General features: G+C 40.6%; 3 protein-coding genes across 3 annotated transcripts in view; 2 read left to right on the forward strand and 1 right to left on the reverse strand.

Moving 5' to 3' along the window:
• LOC105457956 (apoptosis inhibitor 5) overlaps positions 1–627 on the forward strand; it is a gene marked incomplete at its 5' end in the record, with an annotated part of 3,584 nt that extends 2,957 nt beyond the window's left edge. The window contains one exon of the mRNA XM_011702934.1: positions 62–627. Within this exon, the coding sequence (XP_011701236.1) occupies positions 62–153 (92 nt within the window). The remainder of the gene's footprint in view (positions 1–61) is intronic.
• A 1,543-nt stretch (positions 628–2,170) lies between these two features.
• On the reverse strand, positions 2,171–4,868 carry LOC105457954 (mediator of RNA polymerase II transcription subunit 7). The gene is made up of 3 exons (XM_011702932.1): positions 4,056–4,868; positions 2,760–2,912; positions 2,171–2,637 (listed from the first exon to the last, which is right to left on the reverse strand). The coding sequence occupies exons 1-3, from the start codon at positions 4,383–4,385 to the stop codon at positions 2,437–2,439; spliced, it is 684 nt and encodes a 227-aa protein (XP_011701234.1). The 5' UTR covers positions 4,386–4,868; the 3' UTR covers positions 2,171–2,436.
• Positions 4,869–4,997: 129 nt separating this feature from the next.
• LOC105457955 (tyrosine-protein kinase Btk29A-like) lies at positions 4,998–11,955 on the forward strand. The gene is made up of 4 exons (XM_011702933.1): positions 4,998–5,145; positions 5,882–6,064; positions 8,601–8,862; positions 9,454–11,955. The coding sequence occupies exons 1-4, from the start codon at positions 5,143–5,145 to the stop codon at positions 9,921–9,923; spliced, it is 918 nt and encodes a 305-aa protein (XP_011701235.1). The 5' UTR covers positions 4,998–5,142; the 3' UTR covers positions 9,924–11,955.
• Positions 11,956–12,629: the final 674 nt, after the last annotated feature.

The raw sequence follows: 12,629 nt of genomic DNA on the forward strand, positions 1-12,629 counted from the left end.
TATATATATATATATATATATTATATTAATGATTATTATTAATTTTACTTACTATTTTTAGGCCGTGGTAGATTCAAAGGTAACAGACCTAGAGGAAGAGGTGGATTTAGGACAAGAGGAGGTCGTGGTTCATGGCGAAAGAATTTTTATTAATTATAAAATTCATTATATTGAAAACAGAACCGAAATTGAAATAACGACATAAGCGTTCATTTGCTTTTTGAACAACAAAGCGCTTTCTAAGAAGTTATCACAAATCTAACCTTTATGACTACATATATAACAGAAATAATTTTGTGATAATTTGAAGACTTTGAAGATTAAATTCCCAGATATATGAGAGAAAAAGAAATCAATAATTTTTGAATTCATTATTACTTGAATGAGACGGGAAGAAAATTTGGAGAATGCAAGATTGCAGAATTATATAAATAGTTTTCTTGTTTAATTCTTATACTATGAATTGCAATAAAATTCAAAAAATATATTTCAGTCATTTAATGTAAAATGGAGAGAATAAAACGTAAACAATACAACATATATGATGAATGGATTGAAACGATCAAGAGAAAATACTTATTGATTAACGGATTCAATTTCATGAAGATGTTGAAACTACATATGAAAGAAAAAAACCGAAGAAAGAAGATATTTTTCGAGGATATGAAACTTGTCAAGATGACATTTGAGAAAATTGAAGAAAATCTGATGAAGATATGTGTGCAAAAATGAAAATGTCACACTGTTACCAAATTGAAACTCAAAATCACGCAATTGAATCACAAGACAACATCGATATACCGACCATGATTACAGAAGCATGATTACGGAAACAAAAACAGTTGATCTCCTTGTCAAAAAAAAACTTCAAGATTGCAAAAATACAATCTCGTGTATCCATTCCTATAACTTAGCTTCCCTTCCTCCCTCCTGTCCCAAACCTTTATATTTATTCATATTTCTTAAATATTTATCTGTTGACAGGATCGAAACGTGCATAACAGAGAGAATTCGAAACCGGCTGTGCTTAAAAGCAGTTTAATCGAAGAAACACCAGATATATTAAATAATTTTCTATTAGTAGGAGAAATATGTATGTATGTACATGGATGCGTGTGTGTACACATAGACTTCACACACACATACACACACACGCGCGCGTTCGCGACATACATATATTTATATACAAATGTATAATTTGAGTATTTTTCAATTTGCATATATATGAAATTTAACAATGTTTATATGTTATATATTTCTCAAAAAATGTTTTTATATTATGAAATTATAACCTTTAAAGTACATATTTTCAACATAAATACGTTAAATTGTAAAAAAAATGATTTCACGATTCTGTGTTTCTTCGATAAATAAGAAAAACAATTGAAGTAGCAACTATTATACTGTTTTTCTTTTGCAGGAAGCACAACGAAAGACTTTGAAATTGGGAGGACTTGACCCCAGCGTATATAAATACTTATACTTTTTTTTCCCATTACAGAATCTTTTCAAAAACGAATGCAGAAGCAGAGGCTACTTGGAGAAACTAATTAATATTTTCCTTCCAGGAAATTCTACTGGATATTATATTATTATCATATATGTATATATCATATGTATATCCTTCATATGATTGCTGTTTGTGAGGTGAGTGTAAAAAAATATTTTTCCATCTTTCCTTTCCCTCTATCCATCATTATCATGTAGAAGGATGTCGTGTTATCTATAAAAACTCGTGTTTCTAATTATGTTTCTAATTATTTCAATAAATAACATTATTTAATATTTTATGGTGTTTTTTTACCCAATAAATGTAAGAAGCATGCGTGCGTAAAGACTAAAGAGAGAGTCATAAAAAAAAATGGTTCAATAAAAACAATTGATTCCAAAACAAACAGGTAAATTTTACGCGCACATGCGCGCGCGCGTGTCTGTATATTTACTTTAATCTATCCTACATTTAAACTTTTATATCGCATTAATCTAAAATAGACATGTATCTATGTCTATATAAGAATCAGTCTAGTATTGATATTAAACGCGCTTAGATGTGTGCACAATCACATGTATACAATCTCAATTTTACTAAAATATACAAGTGATATATCTGAATTATATGTAGAATTCACCAAACTTATGTATTTTATTAATGTATAAAAAATAAAACAAATTTTAAAACAATTAGAATCTTTCTATTTGGAGAATACTATTTTTAGATGAATGATAAAGTGTGTTCTAGACACAACATTACCAGCAGTAGTCTTTCATCTAATGGATTTTTTTTTATCTTGTCATTTTATTAATAATATAAATAATTAATAACAATTAAAAAACATCACATTTTATCATTATTCACTATCATGATTTACATATGCAATTACTTAAGAATATTCATCGACAAATTAATTCGCACACTCGAGATTAGAGAGCGATACTTCAGAACAGTCCATTCGAGGAGAGCATATCGTCTATCACTTTGCACATAATACGATCGCTTGGACTACAAGGATCCTGCGTTTGTTGTTCGAAGCCCAAGTTATCTATAGATTCCATAGCATCTGTGTTTATCGCAAGTTTGGAGTCCAGTTCCGAGGTATCGGGAAGCATCTGTAAGGCATGCTGCAGTATCTCTTGAACCTGGAAAACATCCATTTTAACATTGACTACGTTCGACATTAACTTTAATCGTGAAAATCAACAAAGTACATATAAACATTATGAAGGTTCGAAAATTGAAACATCCAATATAAGAGATATACCTTTTCGAGGTGTTTCTGAAAACGCAGCGCTGTTTCGTGACGTTGCCTACGCTGCAGTTCCATCATAACTCGCAACGTTTCTCTGGCTTGGTGAGGTCGAAATTCATTTAACAGATGATGAATGTGAATGAATAACAGACTAAGATCCTCAACCTGTAAGAATGTCGATTATTCTATCATAAAGTATAACTCCAATTGAATAATTACAAAGTATAACATGTGATGTTAGCATCTTCATACTTATGAGTGTGTTCACGCCAAAATTAATCAAAGCAGCTAGCTTACTCCTACGTCGAGTGGGATAGCAACTCGACCAGCTTGAGCGCTCCCACAAACGAAAATTTCCGTAATCGCAAGACGTAACATAATAATTAGTTAATGAGTGTACAGAACAATTCAACTGATCATAAAATGTTCATAGAGTTATCTCTACGATTGGCTGAATTGCTCTACACTAGGGCTGGTGATTTGCTTCAAAGGCTTCGACATTCGAACTTGGAAGCTTCGACATTACAATCTTCTTTCAAAGCTTCGAAATTTAAAATTAACTTTGAAGTTTCGGAAAACACATTTGTGCAAATGATAAATTTATTTAGAAAATTTACAAATATTGTAAATAAAAAGAATTATCCTCAAAATATATATCCTCAAAATGTACAAAATTATTCCTAAAAAGTTTGAAAGTATAACTTGAAATATTACAAATTAATAATTAAACTTGATACATATGTAAATAAGAAAAGATAATGATCAATAAAACATTTAAGAAAATTTAAAAAATAAATAAATAAATTTATTCTCAAACTTGGAAGCTTCGAAAGCACCTTAAACTTTGAAGGGTTGAAGTTAACTTTGAAGCTTCATTCTTTTGAAGTAAGTAAAAAATAACAGCCCTACTCTATACACACATTCATTGACTTTTTTTACGTGAGGAAACATTAGGAATAGAATAGAGTGGAAAAGATTTTGTTAGAATTTGTTAGATTAGAAGTTGCACTGGTATATGCCAATATATTCTACTTTCGTAATTCTACAAAAGAGATCTCGAAGGGAGATTAAAAAAATGAAGAAAAATTAATATTATCTTTTTCGTTAATAAGTATTATGTGAATCAATAGAATGACAGAAGATCAAAAAGCAGTATTTCTGGTTGTGAATGCTCTCTTATAATAACAGATAACATTCGTGTGCGGGAGTCGCGAACACGACAAACGTTTAAATTACAAAATATTAAATACATAATAAGGCTCGACGTGGAAGCTTCGTTCAAATTTTAGGAATACAGCAGACACGTACTTTCTCCGCGCGTCTTGGGCTATCGGGGCACTGAACGAGCAGGTCTATCAGATCCAGGAAGTTGACGAGCAGCGAGTGATTGAGCTTCTTCAACTCGCGCCGGCGATCGAAATGCTGCGGATACAGTCTCTTGATGCCCTGGGCCTCGAGCGGTCTGATAATCGTGTCGTCGGCGTTGAACACGTTGCCGAACATGGAGTAGTTGTCGTGCATCGGCGGTGGCGGCCGCGGGGCCCGTCCACGCCTGACATTCTCATCCGTGTACAAGCTGATGTACTGGACGGGCGGCAACGGCAGGGAGCTGACCTGTATCGCTTCGGGGGCCGTCATGCTTGGACGTGGACGAACGAATGTTGAGCAGCGAAACGACGATAACTCAGCTGCTCATCGACGATGAGCTCATCGACGACGAAGTCAAGAACCTGTCAAAACGAAAGACAGGTTATGTCGCGCGTTCCTCTTCGAGATCTCGCTTTCCCGCGCGGAGGAAACGGAGTCCACTTTCCTTCCGCATTCACGCGGAATTCGCGGCGTCGCACACTCGCGAGAATCTCCCGCGCGCGGCACGTGTGACTACACGGCGGATAAACGGTCAGCGTGCAAAGCAAAACAACAGGTACGACAGGGCGGTCACGCGGTCTCGATCCGCCATCTTGCTCGACGTCTCGTCACCGGTCTCATTCCTACGCGGATCGAGAAGCGTCCCGGCGCGAGGTTTCCCTCGCAGGACCCGAGAGTTCCCGGTGCTTTGCTCTCCTTCACTATTTCCCCTTCGATATTCACGCGACGCTCGCGTGACTGACGCGTCGCGTCCGTGTCGCGCGCGCGCGCGCATTACGGCAGAGCGAGCCGCCGCCGCCGCCGCCCGCCGCCGCCGCCGCATTGACTAGCGCGGTGCGGCATTTCCTGATATCTCGCGAATTCCCCGACGTCGCCGCGAGACGTCCTCCCGTTTTGACAGATTGGTCCGGTGTGCGCGTACGCGGCGCCCGTTCCACGTGAACTCTTTGTTTGGGCGCCGGCGGTCATGCATCCGACGTGCGCCGCCGCCGGGACGACCGCGGGGTGATAGCCGCACGTTTGTCGCATGGTAAGAGGCGCGGTGCCGTCCGCCGGCGCCGGCGAGACTGCCAAGTGTACGCGATGAGCGCGATCGCCGAGATATCGCCGGAGCCGCCCGCGCGCCGTCGTGCGATAGCCGCTGTGGAATTCGAATTGCCGAAAACGTCGTCGCGATTAACCCGCCCTTGCATCGCCGTCGCCGTCGCCGCCGCCGCCGTCGCGCCTCCGAAAACCGCCTGCGCGCCTCTTCAACCTCGCCTCGCCCCGCCTCCGCCTGGAAACGCGGAATCGGTTCCGCGACGGCGACGACAAAAAAATCGCTCTCACGCGTTTGATCGGCACTCGACGAACACGTGACTCCGCGCGTCGTCGAGTTCGCAACACGCAACGGCGACGGCGACGTTGTTATGGGTGGGTTATGGGACGAGGAAAAAGACCCCGGTGTGCTATATTTAGAAATTTCTTTCGCGTCCTTTACTTATCTCGGGCAGACCGGATAAGCCGGATTGCAGTGAGAGGGAGGGAGGGAGGGAGGGAGGAAGGAAAGGAAAGAGAGAGAGAGAGGGACAGAAAAAGACCTGGAATGTAACTTTTTGTGTCACTCTGTTGAGAAAAGTGTCGAATTAGGATGTTGTGCAACAAGTATCAATTCTAGCCCCTCCCCTCTTCCCCCCTCGTAACCGGGAACGCGCGATGGAGTATCGACGCTCCCTCCGATCGGCCTCCGTTGTCGTGCGGGAGAATGATGGTTTCATTGTTGCTAGGGAGGCCCTCCTGTGATGGCAGGGAAAGATGGGAAGCTAGAGTCAAAAGGTGGAGACGTTATTCGGCAGGGATTCATGATAAAACGTTCCCAGAACAAGAAACGTTTTACCCCGGTCAATTATAAGCAGCGATGGTTCGTGCTGACCAAACACTATCTCATCTACTACGACGGAGATGGTGAGGTGAGTAATTCTGGAGTATAAATAATTTTATTCGAATTGTACCTTTCTACAAATCTACAAAATCAAGATTCAAACTTGATGTGCGTCCGCGAATGGCTTGTTCGTCATTTGCAAACAAGATGTTTATGCGATTCACCAACGACAGCTGATCGAATTTTAGTCGATTTATTTTCAATGATACGTATACCTACATTCTTGCAAAATTTTTATTTTACTAAAAGAAATTGAAAGGAATTGTATTATTATTATAAATAGAAATTTTGTGTGTGTGTGTGTGTGTGTGTGTGTGTGTGTGTGTGTATATGCGTGTGTGTGAGTGTGAGCGTATGCGCGGTGTGTGCGTGTGCGCGCGGTGTGTGCGTGTGCGCGCGGTGTGTGTGTATGTGTGTGTGTGTGTGTGTGTGTGTAAACGAGTAACTAAATCTAGAAATTTTAAATATTGCTATGTTTATGGGTAAGCAATTGTATTTCCATGAAGCATCAGAGAGAGAGAGAGAGAGAGAGAGAGAGAAAGAGATATAAAATAAAAAACTAATTAATATTATTTTTGTGTATGTAAATTTTATGTAAATGTAAAGAGAGAAGCTTTCAAAAGCATATCTCTTTCTCTCTCTAATGTTTTACACACACACACACACACACACACACACACACACACACACACACACACACGCGCGCGCGCGCGCGCGCGCGCGCGCGCCATGCAGCAAACACAGATTATAACTGCAATGTTGCAGTAATATAATATTATAACATTCCAGAGAGCTATATTACAGAGATGTTACAATATTGCTGTAATATTGCTTGTGTTTATTTGTATTTGCTGCATATATAATTTTAAATTCTTAAAAAATAGGATAAAAACCATCCTGTAATTTTGCAATACATAGCTATTAAACCAGTGACATTATAATGATTATGATTGAATTGGGCGACACGATTGTATGTAGCACGCCCGATGTTGTTTTTATCAAACAAGAACATTCGGAAGGGGAGGAGGAAATTGATCTCTTTGTGTCGCGTAGCTCCCTTCAATCTCGCGACGACGGGCAGAGTGGTGACTATCGGCTCGGTAACCGCGTGTGATCGCGACTAGCATCAATAGCTATCTCCGTTGTTAAGCGAGCCGTTAGGTGGACTAGGACGCTTTCGGTAGGGGGGTGGCGGATAACATGCACCGTGATACCGTGTGTGAAATTAGTGGCGCAGGCGCCCCGCGCGAATTTTCCTTCCTACTTCTCGTTCCTCCTCCTCTTCCTCCACCTCCTTCCTTCCGTTCCTTCGTTAGGTTCCTGATGCTGCTCAGTCAGTGGCCGTCGTTCGAGGTCGGTCCCGACGAAGTACGACGAACGTACAACTACGTTGATCTTTCGGTTCCGTTTTGGCGCTCGGTATCCTTCCGCGAGTTGACGATCCCTCGGACGAGTCTATGACGCTTTAATCTCTGGTCTCTTTTTCTCGCTCTCTCTCTCTCTCTCTCTCGAGGACACCCTGGAAGGAGGGTGGCGACACGCGGTCTGGTCCACAGCGTAATTCAACCGTTCTCCCGCGACGAACTCTGATCCTGTTCAATCTGAGTCCTGAGCCGCGGAATTGAGCCAAGCTACAATAGCTATATACCAATCGGGTCTCAGAACTGTGCGACGTCGCGCGTAGACAAAGATCAGCTGTGATCTTGATTCTTTTTTTTTTATCGCTCCGAGAGGGTCGTCTCTGTTCTAGACACTCGCACATTCATCCGTCGTACCGATCTCGAGGACCTTGGCGCAGTGATCCACGTGCGAATCCTTCTCCGTGACATCGATTTCGTCGGGCTCGTCCTGTTCACCGCGTCGCGAAATCTACCGTACAACGTGGAGGTAAAAAGAGTTTCAAAGCCGAGTTTTCGGATACCACCCTCTCTCCTCTGTTCTCTTCTTTCGCTTTTGTTTGATTAGATCGTCTATCGTCATCAAATCGTATCAAATGGAAAATCCATGTTGAACCCTTATGAATTCCGTTGATGTCCCTCGAGTAAAATCGCTTGACGCCGTTCGCGCGTTCACAAATTACTCTACCACGTCTGAAATGTAGCTATATCATATCAATATTCCAAAGGCAAATTCACTGCTATTACATGGTACGAATATATTTTATTGCAATTTGGTCGCTAGAAATCAACATTCATGTGGTAAAACTATATCGTATCTAATTGTAAGTACAATCAGAATGTCCGTTGGCAACGAGCAATCTCGATATCGTTCCAACGCTTGACACATTTTCACATTCAAGATTCCTAATTCTAAAAATAATGTCATTATGTACAATAATTCCGACGCTTGACACATTTTCACATCCAAGATTCCTAATTCTAAAAATAATGTCATTATGTACAATAATTCATATTGTTCATATTGTTCTTGAGACACTGCTTCTCTTAGCTCCGCTCTGAGCTTAGTGAAAGTTGTCGGTAGCGCCCGGTTCCAGAGGTTTGCGATTTGATTTTCAACGAATTGACTGTCAAATATACTAATCAGAAAATCGTTGCTTGTTGCAGCGCCGCAAGGAACGCGGACGGATCGCCGTGGAAAGCGTCCACGTGGTGGAGACGGCCAGCCTCGGAAATGGTAGCACCGGTGGCGGAGGCGGTGCCATCGGCGACGTGGCGGGCGGCGGCGACGCCGTCGGCGGAGGTGGCGGAATACCATCCGGACTGCCTTTCCAGGTGGGATATCGGGAAGCTGGTCAAGAGTACACGCTCTACCTGCTCGCCGCACGCGAGCAGGATCGCGCCGAATGGATACGTGCCATACGCGCTGGTAAGTCTCTTCCTCTTTTTTTTTCTTTTTCCTTTCCTGCTTCTCTTCCTTTTTCTTCTCTTCCTCTTTCCGCGTCTTCCTTTATCCTCTTTTCCTCACATTCTCTGCTACTCATTGTCAGTTGGAGTTCAGATTTAGCGCATACGTCGCGCTTTTAAACGGAGACACTGACAAACGGGTATTCGTATCAACCTCGCGAATGCACGTTATATTCATTTTGATATTTTACGATTAAGATTCAACTAATTTATTAACAATTTTTATCATAAATAGGAAAAGTTTTTTATATTCAAATGAAATTCGTAGATGTGATATGATTTTCAATATCAATTTGCAACAATTATCTCTAAATCTATTGTGATACCATACTGTGATAAAATATGCGTGACTTAAATATTCCCTCTTTTAAAATATGTATATTATAAATTGCAGTAAAATTGTTCATTATAATGAACCGGCTGTATCCATTAGGTCAATATGAAATACCGAAAATAAAATATATAAGGCATTCGATCATGCGCGCAATCTGTCATTTGAAGGCGCAATATATCATTCTTAAGAGCGATTTAGCGAGCGACTGCTCATTTGTAGTGTGCAGCGAAAATTCGGGCTTGAGCGGGCGTTACCACGCGGGTCTGTGGAGCGGAAAACGTTGGTCCTGCTGCCGATTATCGACTCGCTCCGCCGAAGGCTGCGACACTTGCAGCTCTTGGTCCTCGAAGCCAGCTACTAACGCTACGAATTCGTCCTCGACAACTACGTCGGCTTCGACAACATCGTCATCCGTGCCCAGCGGCACCGTTAACAATACCATTTCGACAACCACCGTCACATCCGATCATCGTTCACAATCGACAAACGCCGAGGCGAATAACAATCCGATCGTCCAATCCCAGACTCGCTCGACAATTGGTTCGTACTTTACATTTATGCGCATTTATACGTTTCCGTCCCTTGTCTTCGGCAAAACCGAATTTAATTGGCCACTGCCGAATCGATGCGCGGCCTCTCTCGTTTCGATGTTCAATCCCGCGAGAATTTCCGAGATTAATGTCGTTTAATGATGAATTTGTTAATTACCGAATTAAAAATGGAAAATCTTTTTTTTTTTTACTTGCATCGGACTTTTTTTATGCTGATGTACCAACTCAGTGTTGTTATATACGGTACACTTGTCACACACACAAAACTTGGCACCATGTTTTATGCAGCCAACGAACAAGCTAATTACGTCCCAATGGAATATATAAACAATCGCTGGCGATGTACATGAATGTTCGGGTTATCGCGGAAGAAATATTGCCCGAGCGTATTGAAATAACGCATAAAACGGACCGGGCGGGCGGTCAATGGTGCATGTGAACAGCAATGTGTAATTAACTGATCGTAGCTTTATCTCGTTAAATATTTAGTAACGCGCGTAATAACGAGTCTATCTTGTTTCAAGATCGAATACCTCCGTTTATTGACACGTTATAAACTCATTCTATTTGCGAAATTATCCATATTGTGGATTAAGCAGTGAATTCCCCTATGAAGGAAATATTATTTTTCTCGTAACGCGGTGGTGCTATAAGTACGCAGGGACGATAGAAATGAATTGTTTCCCAACTGATTTTCTTACAGAAAAAAAATTACTGTTGCTACAACATAATTTAATTGTGATAATTTTCATCCATCAATACAAAAGGGTTATAGGAACTAAAATACTTTGAAAATGACTTATATAATTAATTGAACTCTCAGTCTCAATGTTGTACCGTGCACCTATATTCTATATATCTATATTCTATATATCTCTCAATCATACTATTTGTTGTGCAGACCACATTAGAAAGATAATAATACTTCGATTGAGGCAACCACATATATGAAGATATTTTAACTAAATATTACTTATCATAAGAACTACGTTTGCGAGAACCGTATAAATTTCAATATAATATCAATATAATTTAAATTTACATATATTTTTAACTTGAAGAAATATATTTCTTTTTTAAACGTAGAAACTATTGTTGCAACATCCATAACAATTTTTTCCGTGCTGAGTACGGATTTCTTATAATCTTACAACTTCTCTTGACCTGGGAAAGCTCATGCATTTCCAAAGACGGAATGCTTAAAGTACATATCCAAGAGCAGGGGGCAATATCCAGTGCAGCGCGAATTTTTCTATTGCTTTCACGAAACTTATATTTTTAACGAAAGAAGATAAGGGACTATATTTAGCAATAATAAAAGACTAGGCCAAAATGAGCACACACAATGTTTATATATACATATATATTAAAGAAGCATATACGTACATAGATTTAAAATTTTAAAAATAGCAGATACTCATATTTCGCAAATATATTGAACGTTTCGAACTATATAGAGTTTTCTTCATCAAAAATTAAAAAAGAAAAAGAGAAACTGTATTTAGAATAATGTCGTCGAATAAGATCTGAGTGATTCCGTTTCAAAAATAAGCACGATTGGTAAGTTACATGTTAACGTGTCTACCGAGATGGGGATGTACACTCGTGTACGTGTGCGCGTTTTCGCTTTTGAAAGCCTTTGTCGTCAATCTTTCTTCGCGAGGACGAGACGAAAAACAATGAAACGGAGCTTTGCTGTAAACAAAACGGTATCCGTCGTGATGTAGGAGCCTCTCTGGCATCTGTCGCGAAAACTTTTCCCTTAGACAGCGGAAGCATGACATTTTTCTGTACCGTTGAAACATCCTGACTTTTCGAACTCGGCGAATCCGAAACTTCGAAATCGTATCGCCGTAAAATCGTCTCTCGGTCAAGTGTCATTCTTTCTCAATAACCCCAGAGCGAGCGTTCCAATTCCTTTATCGCTCCGGGCAAGACAGCTCCCCTCCGATTTCGCCCAATAATGCTCCCGATATCGCGTGTCGGTAATTGAAATTTCGCATCGTCGCGATTTCACGTAATGAACGCATTTCCATTTGACGGAAAATGGAATTTGAGAACGGGAAAAAGAAATCTCTTTCCGAACTCTTTCCCGACGTGGATTAATCTGATTGTAAAGCTCATTACTTGGATCAAGGGCAAATGCGAGCTTGAGGAAATAGAGTTGTCGCCGATGAGATATATGACGCTCACAGAGAGAGAGAGAGAGAGAGAGAGAGACGGCCGAAAGATATATTAGAGCACAGTTCTCGTTTCATACTTTGCGTAATTCTTATTCGCGAATATGACATTCTACCCAGGGGCAAGTGACGCAGATGACAGTTTTTACGAGGAAAACTTATTATTAGATAGCCTTTTATTAAAAATCGATACGTGCCATTGAGCGATCGCGTAAAATAGGTGCCCACATATCTCTCCGCCTTACGGCCCGTATAATCCACGAATATTAACGGTGTTTTAAATTTAAGTCATTAAAACGGTTCTGTCGTCTCCCGAATGTATGATATTTTTGACAGCATCTTCTTTCCATAGAGGGTTTATCTTTCTCGAGTGTGCCGACTCCATCATTCATTCACGTTAAAGTTTCGAGCGAACCACGGCGAGGAACTTGCGATCGTCTTCGAACCACCGTCGACCTACTTAACGGCAAATTGAATTTTAGATATTTTAATTGCAAATTCGTAATATTGAAATGCGCTTAATACTTTCAGGGCACCGCACACCGCGCCTGTGCATCGTACGCGTATATCGAAAAATATATAAATTTAATCCCGATTCAGTCAAATTTATTTCCGCGACGCGCCGCGGAGCATCAGGCGAATTAATCCAATTAATTAATTTTGC

This window comes from Wasmannia auropunctata, unplaced genomic scaffold (assembly GCF_000956235.1).
Source record: "Wasmannia auropunctata unplaced genomic scaffold, wasmannia.A_1.0 LD334873.1, whole genome shotgun sequence".
NCBI lineage: Eukaryota > Metazoa > Arthropoda > Insecta > Hymenoptera > Formicidae > Wasmannia > Wasmannia auropunctata.

Coding starts and splice junctions, on each gene's coding strand:
- LOC105457954 (XM_011702932.1), bottom strand. CDS start 4,385: ATGACGGCCCCCGAAGCGATACAGGTCAGCTCCCTGCCGTTGCCGCCC. Junction 2,913..4,055: donor GCCCAAGACGCGCGGAGAAA/GTACGTGTCTGC, acceptor ACATTCTTACAG/GTTGAGGATCTTAGTCTGTT. Junction 2,638..2,759: donor TTCAGAAACACCTCGAAAAG/GTATATCTCTTA, acceptor GATGTTTTCCAG/GTTCAAGAGATACTGCAGCA.
- LOC105457955 (XM_011702933.1), top strand. Junction 6,065..8,600: donor ACTACGACGGAGATGGTGAG/GTGAGTAATTCT, acceptor TGCTTGTTGCAG/CGCCGCAAGGAACGCGGACG. Junction 8,863..9,453: donor GATACGTGCCATACGCGCTG/GTAAGTCTCTTC, acceptor GCTCATTTGTAG/TGTGCAGCGAAAATTCGGGC.